At 43.1% G+C, this 20,257-nt stretch overlaps 1 protein-coding gene across 4 annotated transcripts in view; it reads right to left on the bottom strand.

The window, feature by feature from the left end:
* LOC106565213 (plexin-A1) overlaps nucleotides 1-20,257 on the bottom strand; it is a 259,984-nt gene that overhangs the window by 61,205 nt on the left and 178,522 nt on the right. For all 4 annotated transcript variants that reach the window (XM_014132076.2, XM_014132080.2, XM_014132077.2 and 1 more), the window contains exons 11-12: nucleotides 10,199-10,295; nucleotides 6,732-6,922 (exon numbers count right to left, since the gene is read on the bottom strand). In XM_014132076.2, the coding sequence (XP_013987551.1) occupies nucleotides 6,732-6,922; nucleotides 10,199-10,295 (288 nt within the window). The remainder of the gene's footprint in view (nucleotides 1-6,731; nucleotides 6,923-10,198; nucleotides 10,296-20,257) is intronic.

The following is a 20,257-nucleotide window of genomic DNA, read 5'->3' as shown; positions in this document are numbered from 1 at the left end:
ACACACACACACACAGGCCCTACCCCTAATTGGAGGACAGCAGGGCACATTGACTGAACACAAACAATGCCATCGCTGCGTAACTACGGCTATTTTGGCCTCGGCCCGCTGTGACCCCTCTCTCTCCCTCCGTCTCTCGGTATCTATGTGTGTCTATGTGTGCGTCTCTCCATTTCTCGCTCTCTCTCTCTCTCTGTCCATCTACTGTTTAGTAACGTTCATCTATAGGAACTGAATGCGTGTCTGTATTTTCGTTCCCTTTCAAGGGACGTCACTAGCCCAAGGCTAGCATGCTAGAGGCTAGCAATGACATACTGTAACATTACAGCAGGGGACCTTCCAGGGGACCTGCTAACATGGCACCACCGAAGCACAGCGGTTTAAAAACAGTAAATATGACACGGACGTCATACAAAAACAGCCAAATCGCAGAGAGCCGTTTTTAACGACCGTTGCATGTGGTGCATTATCAAACAAAGCGGGTGCGCGTCACATGTACTATCAAACGGACAAAGGACAACACTGAACGTTACACCTGGCTGATTCTTTGCACAGAACGTATCTATCAATCCAGTGAGAGAGCGAGAGAGCGAGGAGAAGAGAGGAAATTCAAAAGCGAGAGAGAGAGAGAATAAGAAAGAATAGCGAAAGAACTAAAAGAAAAGACTCCGATAAAGAAAACGAGAGAGCGTTTTGACTGCGCCGCGCTCTCTTTGTGTGGGGCCTATTGTCGTCACTGTGTGCAGCGGGTCTGGTCTGGAGATAGCATCTGGTAAGGGGTCTGAGAGGAGAGGGCTGAATCTAAGATGAATACAGTGGAGCAGGCAGAGCCCTATCACCCAAATGAAAGGGAACATCTACAACTGGGAGAGAATCTACTCAGATGGAGAGGGGGGGCTGAAAATGGCCTCTGGGTTTCGTTTGCAGACAAAGAGGAAGCGCAGAGGATCTGAACGTGTGTGTGCACGTCACGTCAACAGCACACATCTAGTCGGTACAATTAAGTCTCAGACAGTCATATTAAAGCATGTGAGCCATAAAGACTTGGACATGTCTGGACATTCAGTCGTATGAATTTACTGCGGCAAGAAGAAGAATGTGAACCCTTAGGAATCACCTGGGTTTCTGCATAGATTGGTCATCAAATTTGATCTGATCTTCATCTAAGTCACAACAATGGACAAACATAGTATGCTTAAACTAATTTTTTTATTTTTTTATTTTTTATTTCACCTTTATTTAACCAGGTAGGCAAGTTGAGAACAAGTTCTCATTTACAATTGCGACCTGGCCAAGATAAAGCAAAGCAGTTCGACAACATACAAAAACACAGAGTTACACATGGAGTAAAACAACATACAATCAATGATGCAGTAGAAAAAAAAATAAAAAAAATAAAATAACGCACAAAGTATTGTATTTGTCTTGTCTATATTGAATACATCATTTAAACATTCACAGTGTAGGTTGGAAAAGGTATGTGAACCCCTGGGCTAATGACCTCTCCAAAGGCTAATTGGAGTCAGCTAACCTGGAGTCCAATCAATGAGACGAGATTGGAGATGTCGGTTAGAGCTGCCTTGCCCTATAAAAAAAAAACTCATAAAATCTGAGTTTGCTATTCACAACAAGCATTGCCTGATGTGAACCATGCCTCAAACAAAAGAGATCTCAGAAGACCTAAGATTAAGAATTGTTGACTTGCATAAAGCTGGAAAGGGTTACAAGGGTATCTCTAAAATCCTTGATGTTCATCAGTTCATGGTAAGAAAATGGTCTATAAATGGAGAAAGTTCAGCACTGTTGCAACTCTCCCTAGGGGAGTCTGTCCTGCAAAGATTTTACATTTACATTTAAGTCATTTAGCAGACGCTCTTATCCAGAGCGACTTACAAATTGGTGCATTCACCTTATGATATCCAGTGGAACAACCACTTTACAATAGTGCATCTAAATCTTTTAAGGGGGTGGGGGTTAGAAGGATTACTTTATCCTATCCCAGGTATTCCTTAAAGAGGTGGGGTTTCAGGTGTCTCCGGAAGGTGGTGATTGACTCCGCTGTCCTGGCGTCGTGAGGGAGCTTGTTCCACCATTGGGGTGCCAGAGCAGCGAACAGTTTTGACTGGGCTGAGCGGGAACTGTGCTTCCTCAGAGGTAGGGAGGCGAGCAGGCCAGAGGTGGATGAACGCAGTGCCCTTGTTTGGGTGTAGGGCCTGATCAGGGCCTGAAGGTACGGAGGTGCCGTTCCCCTCACAGCTCCGTAGGCAAGCACCATGGTCTTGTAGCAAGCACCATGGCAAGATGACTGCAAGAGCACAGCGCAGAATGCTCAGTGAGGTTAAGAAGAATCCTAGAGTGACAGCTAAAGACTTACAGAAATCTCTTGAACATGCTAACATCTCTGTTGATGAGTCTACGATACGTAAAACACTAAACAAGAATGTTGTTCATAGGAAGACACCGCGGAAGAAGCCACTGCAGTCCAAAAAAAAAACTTTGCTGCACGTCTGAAGTTTGCAAAAGTGCACCTGGATGTTCCACAGCGCTACTGGCAAAATATTCTGTGGACAGGAACACACAACACTATGTGTGGAGAAAAAAAGGCACAGCACACCAACATCAAAACCTCATTCCAACTGTAAATTATGGTGGAGGGAGCATCATGGTTTGGGGCTGCTTTGCTGCCTCAGGGCCTGGACAGCTTGCTATCATCGACGGAAAAATGAATTCCCAAGTTTATCAAGCCATTTTGCAGGAGAATGTTAGGCTATCTGACCGCCAATTGAAGCTCAACAGAAGTTGGGTGATGCAACAGGACAACGACCCAAAACACAGAAGTAAATCAACAACAGAAGAAAATACGCTTTCTGGAGTGGCCCAGTCAGAGTCCTGACCAAAACCAGATTGAGATGCTGTGGCATGCCCTCAAGAGAGCAGTTCACACCAGACATCCCAAGAATATTGCTGAACTGAAACAGTTTTGTAAAGAAGAATGGTCCAAAATCCCTCCAGACCGTTGTGCAGGTCTGATCCACAACTACATAAAACGTTTGGTTGAGATTATTGCCGCCAAAGGAGGGTCAAACCGTTATCAAATCCAAGGGTTCACATACTTTTCCCACCCTGCACTGTGAATGTTTACACGGTGTGTTCAATAAAGACATGAAAACGTATCATTTTTTGGGGTGTTATTAGTTTAAGCAGACTTTGTTTGTCTATTGCCGTGACCGAGATGAAGCTCAGATCAAATTTCATGACCAAACTATGCAGAAATCCAGGTATTTCCAAAGGGTTCACACTTTTTCTTGCCGCTGTATGTATGAATTCATACCTGGAACACATCATGCATATTTCACATGAAGAAATAATATATGTTCTGAAACATAGGAAGAATATTATGGACCTGGTCATACGAACTGGACTTAAATCCCAGTAACAGACAGAGATAGAACGTTCTAGAAACAAGCCCTACAGGGTCACTATGGAGCTACCGTTATACATCCAATATATTGGTGTTTCGCAAATCAATCATTGTCCCTTTCACTGAGAAGCACTAGCTGTAGTCAACATTGCACTGTAGAAGTACCGTTAAGGGTGGAAAAACTGGATGAAAATATACCCTTGTACTCAGAACTAGTACTCTTTAATAAAATACATCACAAACATGAATAATGTTGTTTTGAATATCAAAATGACAGTGGAAGAAAGGTCCTTTGTCACACAGCTGTGGATGTGGTATTCATTGACTGCTATAATACTGCTGTGGTGGTGTGTTTCGTGTTGTAACAATGGTAAATCGCTGTGGCTAGGTCGATGCACTCTAGAGGGGGAGGAAGAGAGAGAGAAAGGGAGAGAGAGAGAGAAAGAGAGATAATTACAGGAGAGAGAAATGGAGAAAGAGAGCGCTTAACACACAATGTCCAGCAATAGCCAATATTGCAGCTTAACAATACATAGGGGAGGGCGGGGGAGCAAGGAAATCAGTCGCCTTTTACAATGAGCAGTTCCAACAGAGAAACAACACACACACACACACACACACACACACACACACACACACACACACACACACACACACACACACACACTTAATTGGTTTCCGAGGGGTGGTCTTAATGCTGCTCCGCAAACCCTATGAGAACTGCTGGGGAGATGATGGATGATAGAGGGCCAAGAAGGAGGCAAGACCAACCCTATGACAGTTCATTGCTGCATAAATGACGTGTGTGTGTGTTAGGTTACGAGTGGCTGTGTTTACGCGCCAGTGTGTGTGCTTGTGTGTATTTGTTGATATTTGCGGGGACAAGTCACAAGGGAACCAGTTGTTTTTGTTTGTGAATGCAAGATCAGTTCATCTTTCTCCCTCATGGGAGAAACGCATGAAAACATCAGGAAAATTAACACAATTCTTATAAGTACATTTTATAGTAAAGTGAGGGGGAGAGAGAGAGCAAGAGAGGGAGGAGAATGAGAGGGAGGGAGAGATAGAGGGCCACAGCAGGCATAGGTGGTAAATTACTTATAATTATGGTGAAATGGCCTTTCAGTGTGCCCCACTCTACATGCGAGCGAGAGAGAGAGCGAGACTAATGCAACTACCACTAGCAATATTAAAGCATTACGGTGTCCATATTAGGACACCGTCAACCTCACTTTGACAGGCTAACAATGTGGATCTTACCACTCACTATTGTACAATGTCAAACTGAGCAAGTTTACAGGGAGAAATATAATTAAATGCCTCTCAATCCCAGTCGTCCCAATGAAATGACTGGCTAATCCACTAGGTCATAAAGGGCCACACAGTGGCTAATGCACTTAGCGAAGTACTAGCATTATAACAGGCTAACAATGTGGTACCCTACCGCTCACTATTGTACCGTATCAAACTAAATTTAGAGCGAGAAATAGCACAAAACGCCTCTCAATCCCCATGCCTTGAATCCCAGTCGAACACTTGTCCAAATGAAATTAGGGGCTAATCTGCTAGCTAATAAAAGGGCCACAAAACGGCTAGCGTACTTAGATTAGCGCGAGCAAGAGAGCGAGCGAGAGAGAAAAGAAATAACAGAGAACGAGTCCAAGTTTAGGGAAGGAGGGATTTGAGAGTAGGGACGTTGAGAAGTAGGGTAATATTCAATTTGGGTGGAAGAGGAAATGGTCTTTCTAGCGTAAGAGGGATATGTTCTTCAAGGAAGAATGAGATTCTTTCAGTTTGTCATCTGTCCACTGTTGAATGTTCCTGTAATGTTAATGTCGGAGGAAAATAACATGGCAGTGTCAAGGCAGCGTTGTAACAATGCTTGGTGGGCGCTAGTTATTTTTGTCCTTTTTGTGTCTCACTGTCGAGTCTCTCTTTCTTCCTCCTCTGTCTATCTTCTCTTTTCACTCGTCTTCTTGCCTTCCAAACCCTCTTCTCCCACCTCTCTTTTTGAAGCTCTTGTACTGTACCCTTGCTTTTTCCACTGTATGCTGTTTGTGCTACCAACATCTTCCCCTCAGGCCAAGCTTTACCCCCACCCCTCAGCCCCCTCCCCACACCTCGTGCGCTTGTTTTAAAGAGATAAGTGAAGCGCGGGTGAGAGAGGGAGCATTAGCTAATGGATTTATCTGTGTGCCAGTGCCCCAATTATCCCAATTAAAGGAGAACTTCACTACTTAGGAACCTACTCTTTATTTTTTGATGTACACAATTTCACGTGTACGGCATCTTAAGACCTGCATCACGATACTGAGCGCCATTTGTAAAAGGACGCATTTTGGTGTTTTTGTTGTTGTTGTCTTTGTACATGATTTTTGGATGCCCTGGAACTCCAGAATGAGGACCAGGAAGTCAATCTCTGCTGGGGGTAAGTTTTTCAAAACCAATGAAAATCGCAAAAGAAAAATGTGTGGACCTTTCTATAACATGGCATTTCCACAAAAAAATACAGATTAGCTTCCTAAATAGTGAAATTGTCCTTTAAGCATTCAGAAACTGAGGGGATACGTGATCCTTTCCCCCCGCAGTTAAGAAGCATACACATATTTCAAGGTGGTGGTAGAGGAAAACAAATGAAAAAAAAGGGGCATGCATTTCATTTTTGAAAAACAGTAGACTCCCCATCTCATTAGTGTAACAATTAGAATGAGAGAGAAGGGGAATAGAGAGAGAGAACAAATCTGTCTACATTCATGCTTGACGTGGTTCATACAGCAGTGTGTGTGTGTGTGTGTGTGTGTGTGTGTGTGTGTGTGTGTGTGTGTGTGTGTGTGTGTGTGACAGACACAGTGCTGCACTGTTGGGACAGTGACCTGGGCCACGGCCAGACGAGGACCACCGCTATGGCTACCCACTGCAACAGCTGGTAACGTCACGCCACTCTCACACACTCACACACACTCACACACACACACACACACACCTCCCTTCATCAGTCGTCTCGGTGATCCGTGACGGCCCGTAGACTGCCTCCTCTGTCCTGCCCATCTGTAAGACTACACAGTCTCTGTGGCGGGGGGGGGGCAAGCTACCTCTCCAACTGTGTCCTCTATCCCCTATTATCCCCTTTATGCCATGTGTTGCAAATACCTCACATTGAAACTTAACTCCAATTCCTTGTACACTTAACTTAAATGTCTGAGGATGTCCTAATATGGACGCCGTATTTTTCCCCCTGAGTTGAAGGAGTTCCTTATATGGATGCTGTTCGCCGCCCACTCTAGTACCACCCTTCCCTTGCCAGCCGTACCTTTATGATCTTGGGGTGGGCACAGCGACTGTTGCCCGTGGTGGCATGCATCCAGCTGCTCTCCAGGGGGGCACATTCCTGCCTCAGGGAACACTTCTTCTCCTGGACGCACCAGCCACACTCAAACCTGGGGTCAGCCTTCAGACACATCCCACAGCTGTCCCTCAGGGCAGGGCACTTATACAGGTGGGCTGGAGGGAGGAGGGGGAGAGAGAGGAGGAAGTGGGGGGAAGGGGGTGAAAGAACATGTTCAGTTGGCATCCGAAAGTCTGAAATGACACCAACCCTTTCCCACATCGGTCACAATTTAGTCTTGCAAAGTATGTCTCACATGTCACCTCTAAAAACCAAAAATCTTCAACGATATTACCCCCCCCCCCCCAAAAAAAAATTACACAACTCAATATTTTTTTAAATATGCAATGAAGCCAAGCGGTACTCAAATGGCCGCAAGAATTCGACGGAAGAACATTTTCAGCCTCTCAAATCCCATTGGTCATGCTTAAACTTGAAAGTAACCCTGGGCCAATTAAATGATACTAAATGAGTGATTTAATTACATTTACATAGCGGGGGTTAAGCGAGGGAGCATCGTTATATGGTTATCTTCGTTAAAATGAGGATGAGGAGAGAAGTGACAGAAAGAGGGAGACACATTGAGAGAACGTGGAGGAGACACACACACCACATGAGCAACACACCGAATTTAACTGTGATTGAAAGACTTAATTGACTCGGACAATCAGGTGTGTTGCTGCTTGGTTGGAGAAAAACCCTGCACCCATACTTGTCTCCCTCCCAATCTGTCAATGCCCAGCGTTCACCACCTCAAACACTCACCCGTCATTGACACTGAGATACATTGTACTCACTATTCAGACAGGTACAAAGCTACATTTCTCATTGTGGTACATTGTGCCTGAATCTGGTTTGTTGTGGGGTTTGTCTGTAGAGGCTTTAGTGAACACTTCCCTAAACGTGATGTTATCTTCCATCTCACATCGCAGCAGGAGCCCCCTGCTTTACAACCCCCCACTGCCGTGGTAACAACAACAGCAAAACGCTGGGCGTACACAATTTATCCACGGAAGACATCGCTTATTTTCGGGGGGGAGCCTACACCCTAGTTGGTGTGTGTGTGTGTTTAATCACGACCCACAGGGCCCTGTTTGTGGAGCGGCGGCGCTAAACACACACATGCGAAGCCACACACACACGAAGGCATGTCCACGTCTAAACACCCACCCACACCGAACCACCCACTCTACGCCTAAGTAACTGACGTCACAGAAAGGTGAGTGTGAAGTGACTGTGTCCAGTTTTGAGGCTAAGGGTGTGTGCCGGCGCGTGCGCGTGTGCTCATAACATGTGTGCATGCATTTCTGTGTCTTTCTAAATACCACACAAGGGATGTATGGTAGTTTCCCCACATTCCTTACACATGCAACACACCCTTGCCAGCCACACAGTTGCCGTCCAAAGAGTTGCATTTTAGCACGGTAGAAACTTACTGAGCTATTTGAGAGAGTATATTTTAACCTAATAGCGTGTCAGAGCATGTATATAACTTCCCGACTTGGCTTCCAACTAGCCCTTTTGGTCACTCTACGAATGATTTAACGTGCAGTGGTAGCTTACATAAAACTGAATCTCCATGCTACTGCCGTGGCTGTGGCCATCCGCTTGGAGAAGCTCCCACAAGGCGTCGTACAAGTGGTGACAGTGGGCGGCAGACATTTTCAGAGCTTTTCTGGAGTACCACAAAACTGTGTTACCCTTCTGAGCTAAAGCCTAAGACATGACCGCAGGGAGCTAACACAAGTCACGCAGGTTTACTCATGACAGGCGCGTGGTTCACCGAACCGCCTCTGTTACGCACACATTGCTATATGTACAGTGCGTTCGGAAAGTATTCAGACGCCCTTCCCCTTTTCCACATTTGGTTAAGTTACAGCCTTATTCTAAAATGGCTTAAATACATTTTGTTCGTCATCATTCTACACACAATAATCCATAATGACGAAGCGAAAACAGTTTTTTTTTTTCAATTTGAGCACATTTAAGAAACAATTTAAACATTTACATAAGTATTCAGACCCTTTGCAATGAGAGTCGAAATTGAGCTCAGGTGCATTCTGTTTCCCATTCATCATCCTTAAGATGTTTCTACAACTTGATTGGAGTCCACCTGTGGTAAACTCAATTGGTTGGACATGATTTGGAAAGGCATACACGTCTATATAAAGGTACCACAGTTGACAGTGCATGTCAGAGCAAAAACCAAGCCATGAGGTCAAAGGAAATATCCGTAGAGCCCCGAGACAGGATTGTGTTGAGGCACAGATCTGGGGAAGGTTACCAAAACATTTTTGCCGCATTGAAGGTTCCAAAGAACACAGTGGCCTCCATCATTCTTAAATGGAAGAAGTTTGGAACCACCAAGAATCTTCCTAGAGCTGGCCACCTGGACAAACTGAGCAATCAAGGGAGAAGGGCATTGGTCAGGGTGGTGACCAAGAACCCGATGGTCACTCTGACATAGCTCCAGAGTTCCTCTGTGGAGATGGGAGAACCTTCCAGAAGGACAACCATCTCTGCAGCACTCTACCAATCAGGCCTTTATGGTATAGTGGCCAGACGGAAGCCACTCCTCAGTAAAAGGCACATGACAGCCCGCTTGGAGTTTGCTGAAAGCCACCTAAAGACTCTTAGACAACGAGAAACAAGATTATCCAAGACAATGCAGGAGTGGCTTCGGGACAAGTCTCTGAATGTCCTTGAGTGGCCCAGCCAGAGCCCGGACTTGAACCCGATCGAACATAGCTGTGCATCGACACTCCCCATCCAACCTGACAGAGCTCGAGAGGATCTGCAGAGAAGAATGGTTGAAACTCCCCAAATACAGGTGTGCCAAGCTTGTAGAGTCATGCCCCAAAAGACTTGAGGCTGCAATCGCTGCAAAAAGTGCTCAGGGTCTGAATACTTGTGTAAATGTGATATTACCTTCTTTTTTTATATATATATATATATACACACACATTTGCAAAAATTTCTAAAAACCTGTTTTTTCTTTGTCATTATGGGGTATTTCGTGTAGCTTGATGAGGAAAAATACAATTCAATCAATTTTAGAAGGCTGTAACGTAACAAAATGTGGAAAAAGTCAAGGGGTCTGAATACTTTCTAAATGCACTGTATATACTGTATTCTAGTAAATGCCACTCCGACATTGCTCATCCTAATATTTATATATTTCTTAGTTCCACTTTTACTTTAGACTTGTGTGTATTGTTGTGAATTGTTAGATACTACTGCACTGTTGGAGATAGGAACACAAGCATTTTGCTATGCGACGAATAACATTTGATTTGATATAACAAGAGAGTGCCTGCATTTGACATCCAAATTCGGGTCTCAGGCGTGCCACAAGAGTGTGTTACCCAGCTGAGCTAAAGTCTAGTGCTTACCTTGGATGTTGTAGGGGTTGTCGATGACAAAGTTGCCATTCCACACCACCGATAGGTCCACGGGCAGGTCGCTGATGTCATTACCTTCGTAGTTATACTGCAACGACACAAATACAACAACGACACAGTCAGACTTGCATTACTGTAATGTTGTTACAGTGTCCCTAAAGTTCACTGAAAGACAACACATTGTTGTTGCGGAGAGTTTATGGTGTTTATTTGTATCATGTTACCCCTGCCTGAAACCAAGTTTCCCCTTGGGGACAATAAAGTTTGAACTGAACTGTTGGATTTCTGTTCAAATTATTTGGGTTTTGGTTGACTGAAAAGTGAATAAATAAAAACATTTTTTAAACAGTTAGTACACTAATATCTTTTCTTTGTTTTATTTACATTGTTTTAACGTTCATGGCTCATTTGAGTCATAAGCACAAATTGGACTAACACTGTAAGTACACTTGGCCTTCTCTTGTTTCTCTCAGTGAAGACAATTACCCTAATAGGATAGGGTTACATAGCTGCTGATTGTGTAATTCCAAGAACAAGTCCCAGGATGAATTCTTAATCAATTAAGTTCTTAATATTATTGTCCATGATTAACAGGAGCTCTTGTTCAACAGAATTCTCTCAAGCACTGATCCTAGATCTCCACTCGTACTCAGATGCTTTGTGAATACAGGCCCTGCGCAACAGATGGTACGCGTCCAAATCTCTAACGACTACCTATGACGATGATCCATCTATGTGACACTAACCTAACGTAGCGGACATAAATGAAACGCCTGAGCAGCGTTTTTTCCTTTCTGGTCCTGATAAGAGAGAGAGAGAAAAATAAACGGTGGGGTAGGTTCTCTTATGCACCGTTTAATGAATCAAGTAAACGTGGAGTTAAGATGGAGCTTTGCCTTAAGGTCGCAGGCTCTCTCTCCATTTCCCCTGAAAACCCGGATGCATCCCGTAGGTATCTGGCCACGGTAAGGGTGATCTGCCACTGTCAGCAATATGTGAGTGTGGTACTCTGTTTAGATCGTTTTTCGGCACCCCTGTTTCGACATTGCGGTCCCAACATTTCACATAATATGCCGTTAGAAACAGTAAAAAAAAAAAGAGACACAGCAATGTGCATTCAGTAGATAAGGACTCCAGCACACAGCAATGTCACGGTACGTGATTGGTTGGTTCATTCGCCACATGGTGATTGGATGATTTTCGTTCTGTCTACACAGCCTCCTACAACTAATGAATATTCACAGATAGAATTTTTAAAATAAAAGTTATGCTTTTAGACTGAACTTAAAAGGACTATTTATTTAGTAGCCATTATATATTTATTGGATCACTTTACTCAGAGTTACTGCAATGCTCACCATTGAACATTAATGCGACTTTAATCCAACTTTTCAGTGGTAAAGTATGTTTGCTTCTATATGGACTCCGGTAGCGTAGCCGACTTAACTTTTTACACCGTGGTAGAGAGGTAATAGAAAAGGATAGGGTAGGATAAGGAGAGGGTGCTGTGTGTGTCTATACAGTATATGGATTGAGTGTAGGGCTGTCCGACCCCCCCTCCCCCCAAAAAATTGACTGGTAGACATTTTTAAATGTTTATTTTTTCCATATAGACACACGCTATGTGTTTTACTCAAATCAACTACATGTAGGCTACTGAGCTTGTCTGATGCCCTAACACTGACTAAATAATTAAGACACACACATGACTCAAGAGGGAGCCAAAGATCAAGATAGCCTAATCAGAAAGAAGAAAAAAAATATTCCGAACAACCAGATTCTGCCATTCCGCTCCCAAAGTTGCCACTAATAGGGTACACCAGGGGTCTGCAAACTTTTCCATTTGGAGTGCCAATTTATCTTACCATGTCTACCGACCTGCGTGCCAGTTATGATTTTTTAAATAAAGTCTTCGTATCTCAAAATCATTGTCATGTGGTTAATACAAATTATATCTAACTCTAAATGAAAATTAGACAAATCTAAAAAGTGGCTTGTATTGCCAACTATGTAAAAATAGCCCACATAAAGCCAACAAATAAAAAGATTGCAGCCTGCAGGTCGAAAAATATCCTGATAGAAATGAATGACATTGGCTACACAGGGCCTGTCTGCAAGGAACTTGACACATTGTATCAACGATCAACTTGGTCCAGCCCAAAGCTTGTGCTAACAATCTTGAAACATTGTACATTGGTTTCCTGCACCCTGAGCTCCGGACAGACACAGACGGATGCTATTTTGCGCAAGATGATGAGTGTGTGAGAGAGATATTGATAATGTGAGAAAAGAAGGTAAAAAAGAGAGGAGCCTGGCTGAGAGGTAGGTGAAATTAGCATCTCACTCATTATCAAGGTACACTCGTAACAACAACAATTATAATAATAATAATAGTGGAAAATGTATTGTGATTAACAACAACTACAACAACATTAATGATAATAATAATAAATTAAAAGTAGTAGTAGGCAAGTCTGCCATGTGGCTTTTCAGTCATGTTCAAACAAAATGGTAAATATTGACATTACATTGCACTTTCCACTGGCCGTTCCTTCTGTTGTGGCAGGAGGACACATATTTGGCTGTCAAAACTGCACATTTTGGCTTTTCATCCAATAAATATGAGCTTTTTCTTCAGATTCTCTGTACTCTAAAGAAAGATTCTCTTAGGTCTGAGTATTTGTCACAGTGTAATAGGGAATGCAGCTCTGTCTCTACCTCTCCCCGGGGGCAGAGTGAGCACAGCCTGTTCTCTCTGGGCAGCCAGGTTTGCCTGAGTCGACCGGTCTCTATGACCAAACTGTGCTCACTGAGTCTATACCTAGTCAGTGTTTTCCTCAGTTTTCCATCAATCACAGTGGTCAAATAGTCTGCCACCATGTACTGTCTGTTTAGAGCCAAATAGCATTGGTTTACTTAGATTTTTTTTTGTTTATCTTTCCAATAGGTGATATATTTGTATTTTTGCTTTGTGATAATTTGGATGGGCCAGATTTTCTGAGTACTGTCCTGATGCTTTGTTCGGTTGGTAACGTTGAATGAATTGAGCTGCTGGTTGAGGGGACTCTTCTCCAAGGTCACCTCTTGGCAGTTGAGGAATGAGATAAGTGGTGGTCACTTGTTTTTAAATGAAAATAACATTTGGTGGCTCTTTTTTGGATATTAATCAGAAGAGGGAATTGGCCTAATTCTACTCTACCTGCGTTGTTTGGAATTTCTCTCTGTACCCTGAGGATGTTCTTACAGAATTCCGCATTCAGGGTTCAAATTGGGTGTTTGTCCAATTTGTCAAATTCTTGTTTTGTAAGCGCACCCCACACGTCGCTGCCCTATATTGTAATTGGTTTCTCTAATGACTGTCTCGCCTGGTTCACCAAATACTTTGCAGACAGAGTTCAGTGTGTCAAATCAGAGGGCCTGTTGTCCGGACCTCTGGCAGTCTCTATGGGGGTACCACAAGGTTCAATTCTTGGGCTGACTCTTTTCTCTGTATATATCAATGATGTCGCTCTTGCTACGGGTGATTCCCTGATCCACCTCTACGCAGACGACACCATTCTGTATACTTCTGGCCCTTCCTTGGACACTGTGCTAACTAACCTCCAAACGAACTTCAATGCCATACAACACTCATTCCGTGGCTTCCAACTGCTCTTAAATGCGAGTAAAACCAAATGCATGCTTTTCAACCGGTCGCTGCCCGCACCCGCCTGCCCGACTAGCATCACTACTCTGGACAGTTCTGACTTAGAATATGTGGACAACTATAAATACCTAGGTGTCTGGCTAGACTGTAAACTCTCCTTCCAGACTCATATTAAACATCTCCAATCCAAAATCAAATCTAGAATCGGCTTTCTATTTCCCAACAAAGCCTCCTTCACTCACGCTGCCAAACTTACCCTAGTAAAACTGACTATCCTACCGATCCTCGACTTCGGCGATGTCATCTACAAAATTGCTTCCAATACTCTACTCAGCAAACTGGATGCAGTCTATCACAGTGCCATCCGTTTTGTTACCAAATCACCTTATACCACCCACCACTGCGACCTGTATGCTCTAGTCGGCTGGCCCTTGCTACATATTCGTCGCCAGACCCACTAGCTCCAGGTCATCTATAAGTCTATGCTAGGTAAAGCTCCGCCTTATCTCAGTTCACTAGTCACGATAACAACACCCACCCGTAGCACACGTTCCAGCAGGTATATCTCACCCCCAAAGCCAACACCTCATTTGGCCACCTTTCCTTCCAGTTCTCTGCTGCCAGTGACTGGAACGAATTGCAAAAATCGCTGAAGCTGGAGACTTATATTTCCCTCACCAACTTTAAACATCAGCTGTCCGAGCAGCTAACCGATCGCTGCAGCTGTACGTAGTCCATCTGTTAATAGCCCACCCAATCTACCTACCTCATCCCCACATTGTTTTTATTTACTTTTCTGCTCTTTTGCACACCAGTATTTCTACTTGCACATCATCATATGCTCATTTATCACTCCAGTGTTAATCTGCTAAATTGTAATTCTTCGCGACTATGGCCTATTTTATTGCCTTACCTCTTCATGCCTTTTACACACACTGTATATAGACTTTCTTTTTTTCTACTGTGTCATTGACTTGTTTATTGTGTTATTGGCTTGTTTATTGTTTATTCCATGTTACTCCATGTGTAACTGTGTTGTTGTCTGTGTCGCACTGCTTTGCTTTATCTTGGCCAGGTCGCGCTTGTAAATGAGAACTTGTTCTCAACTAGCCTACCTGGTTAAATAAAGGTGAAAAAAATACATTAAAAAATAAATTGGTTCTAAGATGGAGAGAAGACAAAAGGAAGAGACTAGCTAACATGTCCCTAGAGAAGGGTTGATTTCTCTCAACCTGAAACTTTGACCCTAACGGTCATGGCTAGGGATCTCCCCATCGTCTTTCTGAACAACCAATCAGAACATGGTATGACTTGCACACGCGCAAATGCACGCACAAGCACACACTGTTGGCCACTGGGGTGGTTTGGGTTTTGTCCCCACACAGGGACCTACTGTTGAGAGGGGATGTAGAGGCCTGTTGTTCAAGCAGAGACGTACACAACAGACAAGACTCCCCTGATACACTACACACATTCATATTTTTTCACAGTGGGGTGGCATGGTGTGTGTGTGTGGGGCAGAGGGGTTAGGTCTCATCCATACCTCCATCTCCATGTGTACACCAACGCCTGATTAAAGTTTAATATCTCCTATCCTCAAAGGGCCAGACACACACACACACACACACACACACACACCCTCCGAGCGAGAGTGGGTAATGCAACAAAAGAAAACGCATTTCCAATTCACACACTTGTACATGTGCGAAATAGGGCAGATATAAGCACCCACCAGATGATGATTATTCTTAATTATTCTTACACACACACACGGTTTATTCACATAGGTATATTCTGCTAACACAACGTGGCCAGAGCACAAAGTTCTAGAGGTCGCCCAGTGAGGTCAGACACGTGCCAAACGTATCTCTCTCACCGACATGCAGTTCTGCACAAAACCGCTGATCAACTTACTTAGCCCATATGCCATGGCGAAGAAAAAAAAACATTCATTCCTGTTTACGGGATACCAATTGGCTTGGGATTATCTCATATTTATTAGCCTGAGCCGGCGATGTTCCTCTCTCACTAAATGTTCCTGTTGCATAAGATGTTCAAACCAAAACAAACGGAGCAGCACAAATTAACAGCGTGCCTAAAACTGTTCTCCCCAGAGAGACGGGGAAGTAAACAAATACAAACTACCCTGGGAACGTTTAATGAAGCTAAAGGAGAGAGAGAGAGGGGGACTGAGATAAATAGAGGGAGGGGGCGAGAAAGAGAGACACTTTCCACTTTTCCCCCCTCTTGCTCTGACAAGTGATATAGCTCAAGGAAGGAAAGATAGATAATTAGAGTTTAGTCCCAAAAAGTTATGATAAGTGTACATATTACATCCTTAAAAAAAATACAACTTTTACATTACCCTGCAGTTTACCTATAAAATGGGCTGATGGTGAAGTACAGTAGACATTTTAGGTATCCATCTCACAAAATAAAAAAAATGAGCTCTCCACAAATAAGTTCAATAGAAAACGAGTAAAAATAGACAATATCCTACAACCATGGAGAGGTAAATATATGTATGGAAAAATTGCAGTGATTAACTCCTTAGTCATATCTCAGTTTACTCACTTATGGCGCTGCCTAGTCCTGATGATTTGTTTTTCAAATCATATATGAGCAAAAAATATTTTCACTTTATCCGGGACGCTAAACAAGAGAAGATAAAGCGTGCCTATCTAAATAATGAATATGAACTGGGTGGGTTGAGATTATTAAATATAAAAGCACTAAACCTCTCTAAAAGCTTCACTTACACACAAGTTTTACTTGAACCCTAAATGGTTCTCAAGTAAATGACTAAGAAAAAGCTCATCCATTGTTTAAAAATTGCCTTTTTTCCCCCTTGTGCAGATTGCCATGTCTCATTTTCGATGAATTCTAAATGAAACCTTTTTCAAGGTCTCTCTTTTTCAAACAAGCATTGCACAGCTGGTTACAATTCCAATTTCATCCCCTGAAAATATAGAACAAATTATACAACGAATATTATGGTTGAACTGAAATGTGCTGGTTGATAAAATACCTTTGTTTATGGAAACGATGTTTGAAAAGGGTATTTTGTTTTTGAATTATATTGGAAATTGGAATGGTAGAGTTATGTCTTTTATGGGGTTATCGGAATTGTATAGGAAGGTCTGCTCAATATAAGATTACAAACAAATGATTACAGCATTACCCCAAAAATGGAAGAGGCAGGTGGCAGCGTGATGAGGTAGCGAACTGGTCTGTCTGCCAAATATAAAGGATCAAAACTGTCAGAGGAACAAAAAGAACATAAATAGGAAAGTATACCAGTTTCATTTGAGGACCAGGATGTTGACAGCTGTGCCATACAGATTGCAAAATAGCTGGGAAGAGATTTCTGATGTAACGATTTCATGGCACAGGGTGTATGAGTTGATATATAAAACGACGTAAGATTCCAGACTTCGTGCTTTTCAGCTAAAATTACTGTACAGAATTCTTGCTATCAACAATCACCGCAGCTTTGCAGATTTTGTTGTGAGGATACAGAATCAATAAACCATTTGTTCTGGTATTGCCCTCAGGTAGCCTGTTTCTGGTCTCAGGTTCAGGAATGGCTGAAAACGCACTGCATGAATCTAAAATTGACCATAGAAATAGCATTGTTGGGAGATCTGGAGAGACCTGGTCAGTCAATTACTAATACTCTTAAATGTACTTATCTTCAACTCGCAATCTGGGGATTATATTCGATCGGATAGATTCAAATATCGGATGGTTGAAGAGCAGCTGTGGGGGGGGTTCTTAGAGGGTTGGTGGCCTGGCGGTTGAGAGCTTGGGCCGGTGGCCAATAGGTCGCTGGTTCGGGTCCCCGTTTTGACTTTGTGTGGAGATCTGTCAGCATGCCCTTGGGCAGGGATTTGACCCTGGTTGCTTCGGTGGGTCGCTCTGGATTGAAGTCTGTTAGACTGATTGTAAGTAATGTAAATGTTGAGCAGCTTCACTGCCGGTAGATTGTATGCTTTAATATTCAATAAAAAAAAAAAAAGGAAAGGTAGAAGAGGGATAAGAGATACAGTAGTAGCCTAGATACTATGGGCTGTGATTGTCATGGAATGTTGGATGCCGGTAATTGGCCAGCCAAATCTGTTGTGAAATGTAATGTCATGTTTTGTTTTTATTGTATACAACTGCCTTAATGTTGCTGGACCCCAGAAAGAGTAGCTGCTGCCTTGGCATGGGGATCCATAATAAATACAATACAAATGACGCGGCTACCGTAATAACAGTTCGGTTACCACACAAAAAATATATTGTTAAAAACGCACATTTTGTCCTCTCCTCAGCTCCTGACCGCATGTGCTGCCGTAGAAATAGAATGAATAGAACAGGCGTCCCCATTTCAAGTCTATGATGGCATAATGGGTGGACTGGCAGCCATTGCTAGTGTACCCATAGGAGCAAAAGCAGGAAGTAAAAGCAGGAAGGAAAAGCAGGAAGGAAAAGCAGGACCCATCAATCTGTGCTGTGATTTGTGGATTAAATTCAACTGACAAAACAAAAACTACCTTCCATTGCAAGAGCCACGTCAGTTAACATCATTTGAATGTACATTACCATGGAAATTGCATCACAATACCAGGCAGGCATTGCGAGTGTACCCATGAGTTTACCAGTGAAATAGCCAAGGTTAAGAGGTTCCAAGCCTGTTATATTCATTCCATTTCTATGTGTGCTGCTGCTGCTGCTGCTGCAGGGTGGGGGCATTGTCTAGGCAACCGAAGACTTGTTTGCTACGGGACCAATAAAATGTGATTTGATTGCTTGTTTCAGCAAGGATCAATAAAGTTTCATCACGTTGTCAAGAGTCCACGTTACTGCAGAAACTGACACAACCACAAGAATTCCCGGCTGTCTCGTTGTATGAAGGCAATTATATTTTCATGACTGTCTTCATTCATAAACGTTGGTTATACGGTAATTGTGCCAGACCTACTAGATACAGTAGCAGAACAGCTCCTCGGCTGAAAAGCGCAGATGATAACAAAATAAGACAGAAGTTTACTTCAGGCAACAACGAAAGGAGGGTGGTTGGTCGGGGTGGATGAATGGTGGTATAATGCGAACATCTAGCAACCTGAATGTTTGCACATTCGAATCTCATCACGGACAACTTTAGCATTTTAGCTAATTTGCAACTTCTTACTACTTTTGAGCTACTTTGCAACTACTTAACATGTTCGCTAACCCTTCCCCTAACCCTTTAACGTAATCCTAACCTTAACCATAGCTAACGTTAGCCACCTAGCTAAAGTTAGCATTAGCCACCTTGCTAACGTAAGCCACAACAAATTGGAATTCGTAACATATCAGACGCATTGCAAATTCTTAACATCTTGATGTCATCCACAAATTAGCACATACCATATGAAACGTGACATATCATACTAAATGGGATCAGGCTAAAGAAACATTTACTATGTTACGTCTACACCCGAGTCCAGGTTGCATGCAAGAGTCACCCACAGATCCAGATAATTAGTCATGTTGAAGGGGTACCAAAGCAAAATTCTAAAGATATCAACGTGCCAAAGGCTAGCCTATGCCTGTGTGCAGTGCTCAGATACTCCCAAACATCTCTCCCCACCCCCTCTCTTTTTCCCTCACCAGCCAGGTGAAATTGACAGGTATGTAGTCACCAGACTAAGACCATGTTTATGCAAGACTCCCCCCCCCTTTGCCTCCTCTTTTGTTCAATGTTAAAATTAGACAGCTTGAGGTAATCACCGAAATGTGGATCCTTTGAACAATAACTTTTCTACCTGCTACGTGCCATTAACTCAGGCAACGAAACAATTCTTTAAAGCAAGGTAAAAAAAAAACTCTGTTGGGAAATAGATGAACGAAAAATGTTGCTCATTGATAAACAAAGGGATGGAAAAGCAACGAAGATGTTGTTGGCAAGGTGATTAACCTTTTACATACAGAATAACACAGGCTAATTGACATCCAGAGGCTGCGTTGTATCGACCTTGATAAACCCCAACACACACGCACACGCATTGAGACATGCACACACAGAAACGCACGCCGCCACAGACCGACAGACATACACAGTCCAGATATGAAGGCATAATCAAGGATCAAGTGGTAATCTGCCCGAGGATTAGTGTGGGGTCAGTCAGTATGGAATTAGGCCCGGCTCATAACATGACTCTGTCTGGGCTAATCTGGCTAGCATAACAGGATTGGAACAGGGCCAGAGCAAGTTAGGATCTCATCACGTCGCCCACCACATTTTTTTCTTATTATTATTGTTAAAAAAACACAGAGGAAGGAAGAAACTGCTGGCTCGAGGAAAACTGCAACTATATTCCTATATTCGTATAGTCCAACCCACGTGCATATTGGCCAAGTCCTGGCCATTTCAAACG

The sequence above is a fragment of the Salmo salar genome, chromosome ssa12 (genome assembly GCF_905237065.1).
Source record: "Salmo salar chromosome ssa12, Ssal_v3.1, whole genome shotgun sequence".
In the NCBI taxonomy this organism is placed as follows: domain Eukaryota; kingdom Metazoa; phylum Chordata; class Actinopteri; order Salmoniformes; family Salmonidae; genus Salmo; species Salmo salar.
This window is presented reverse-complemented; position numbering and strand designations above follow the sequence as displayed.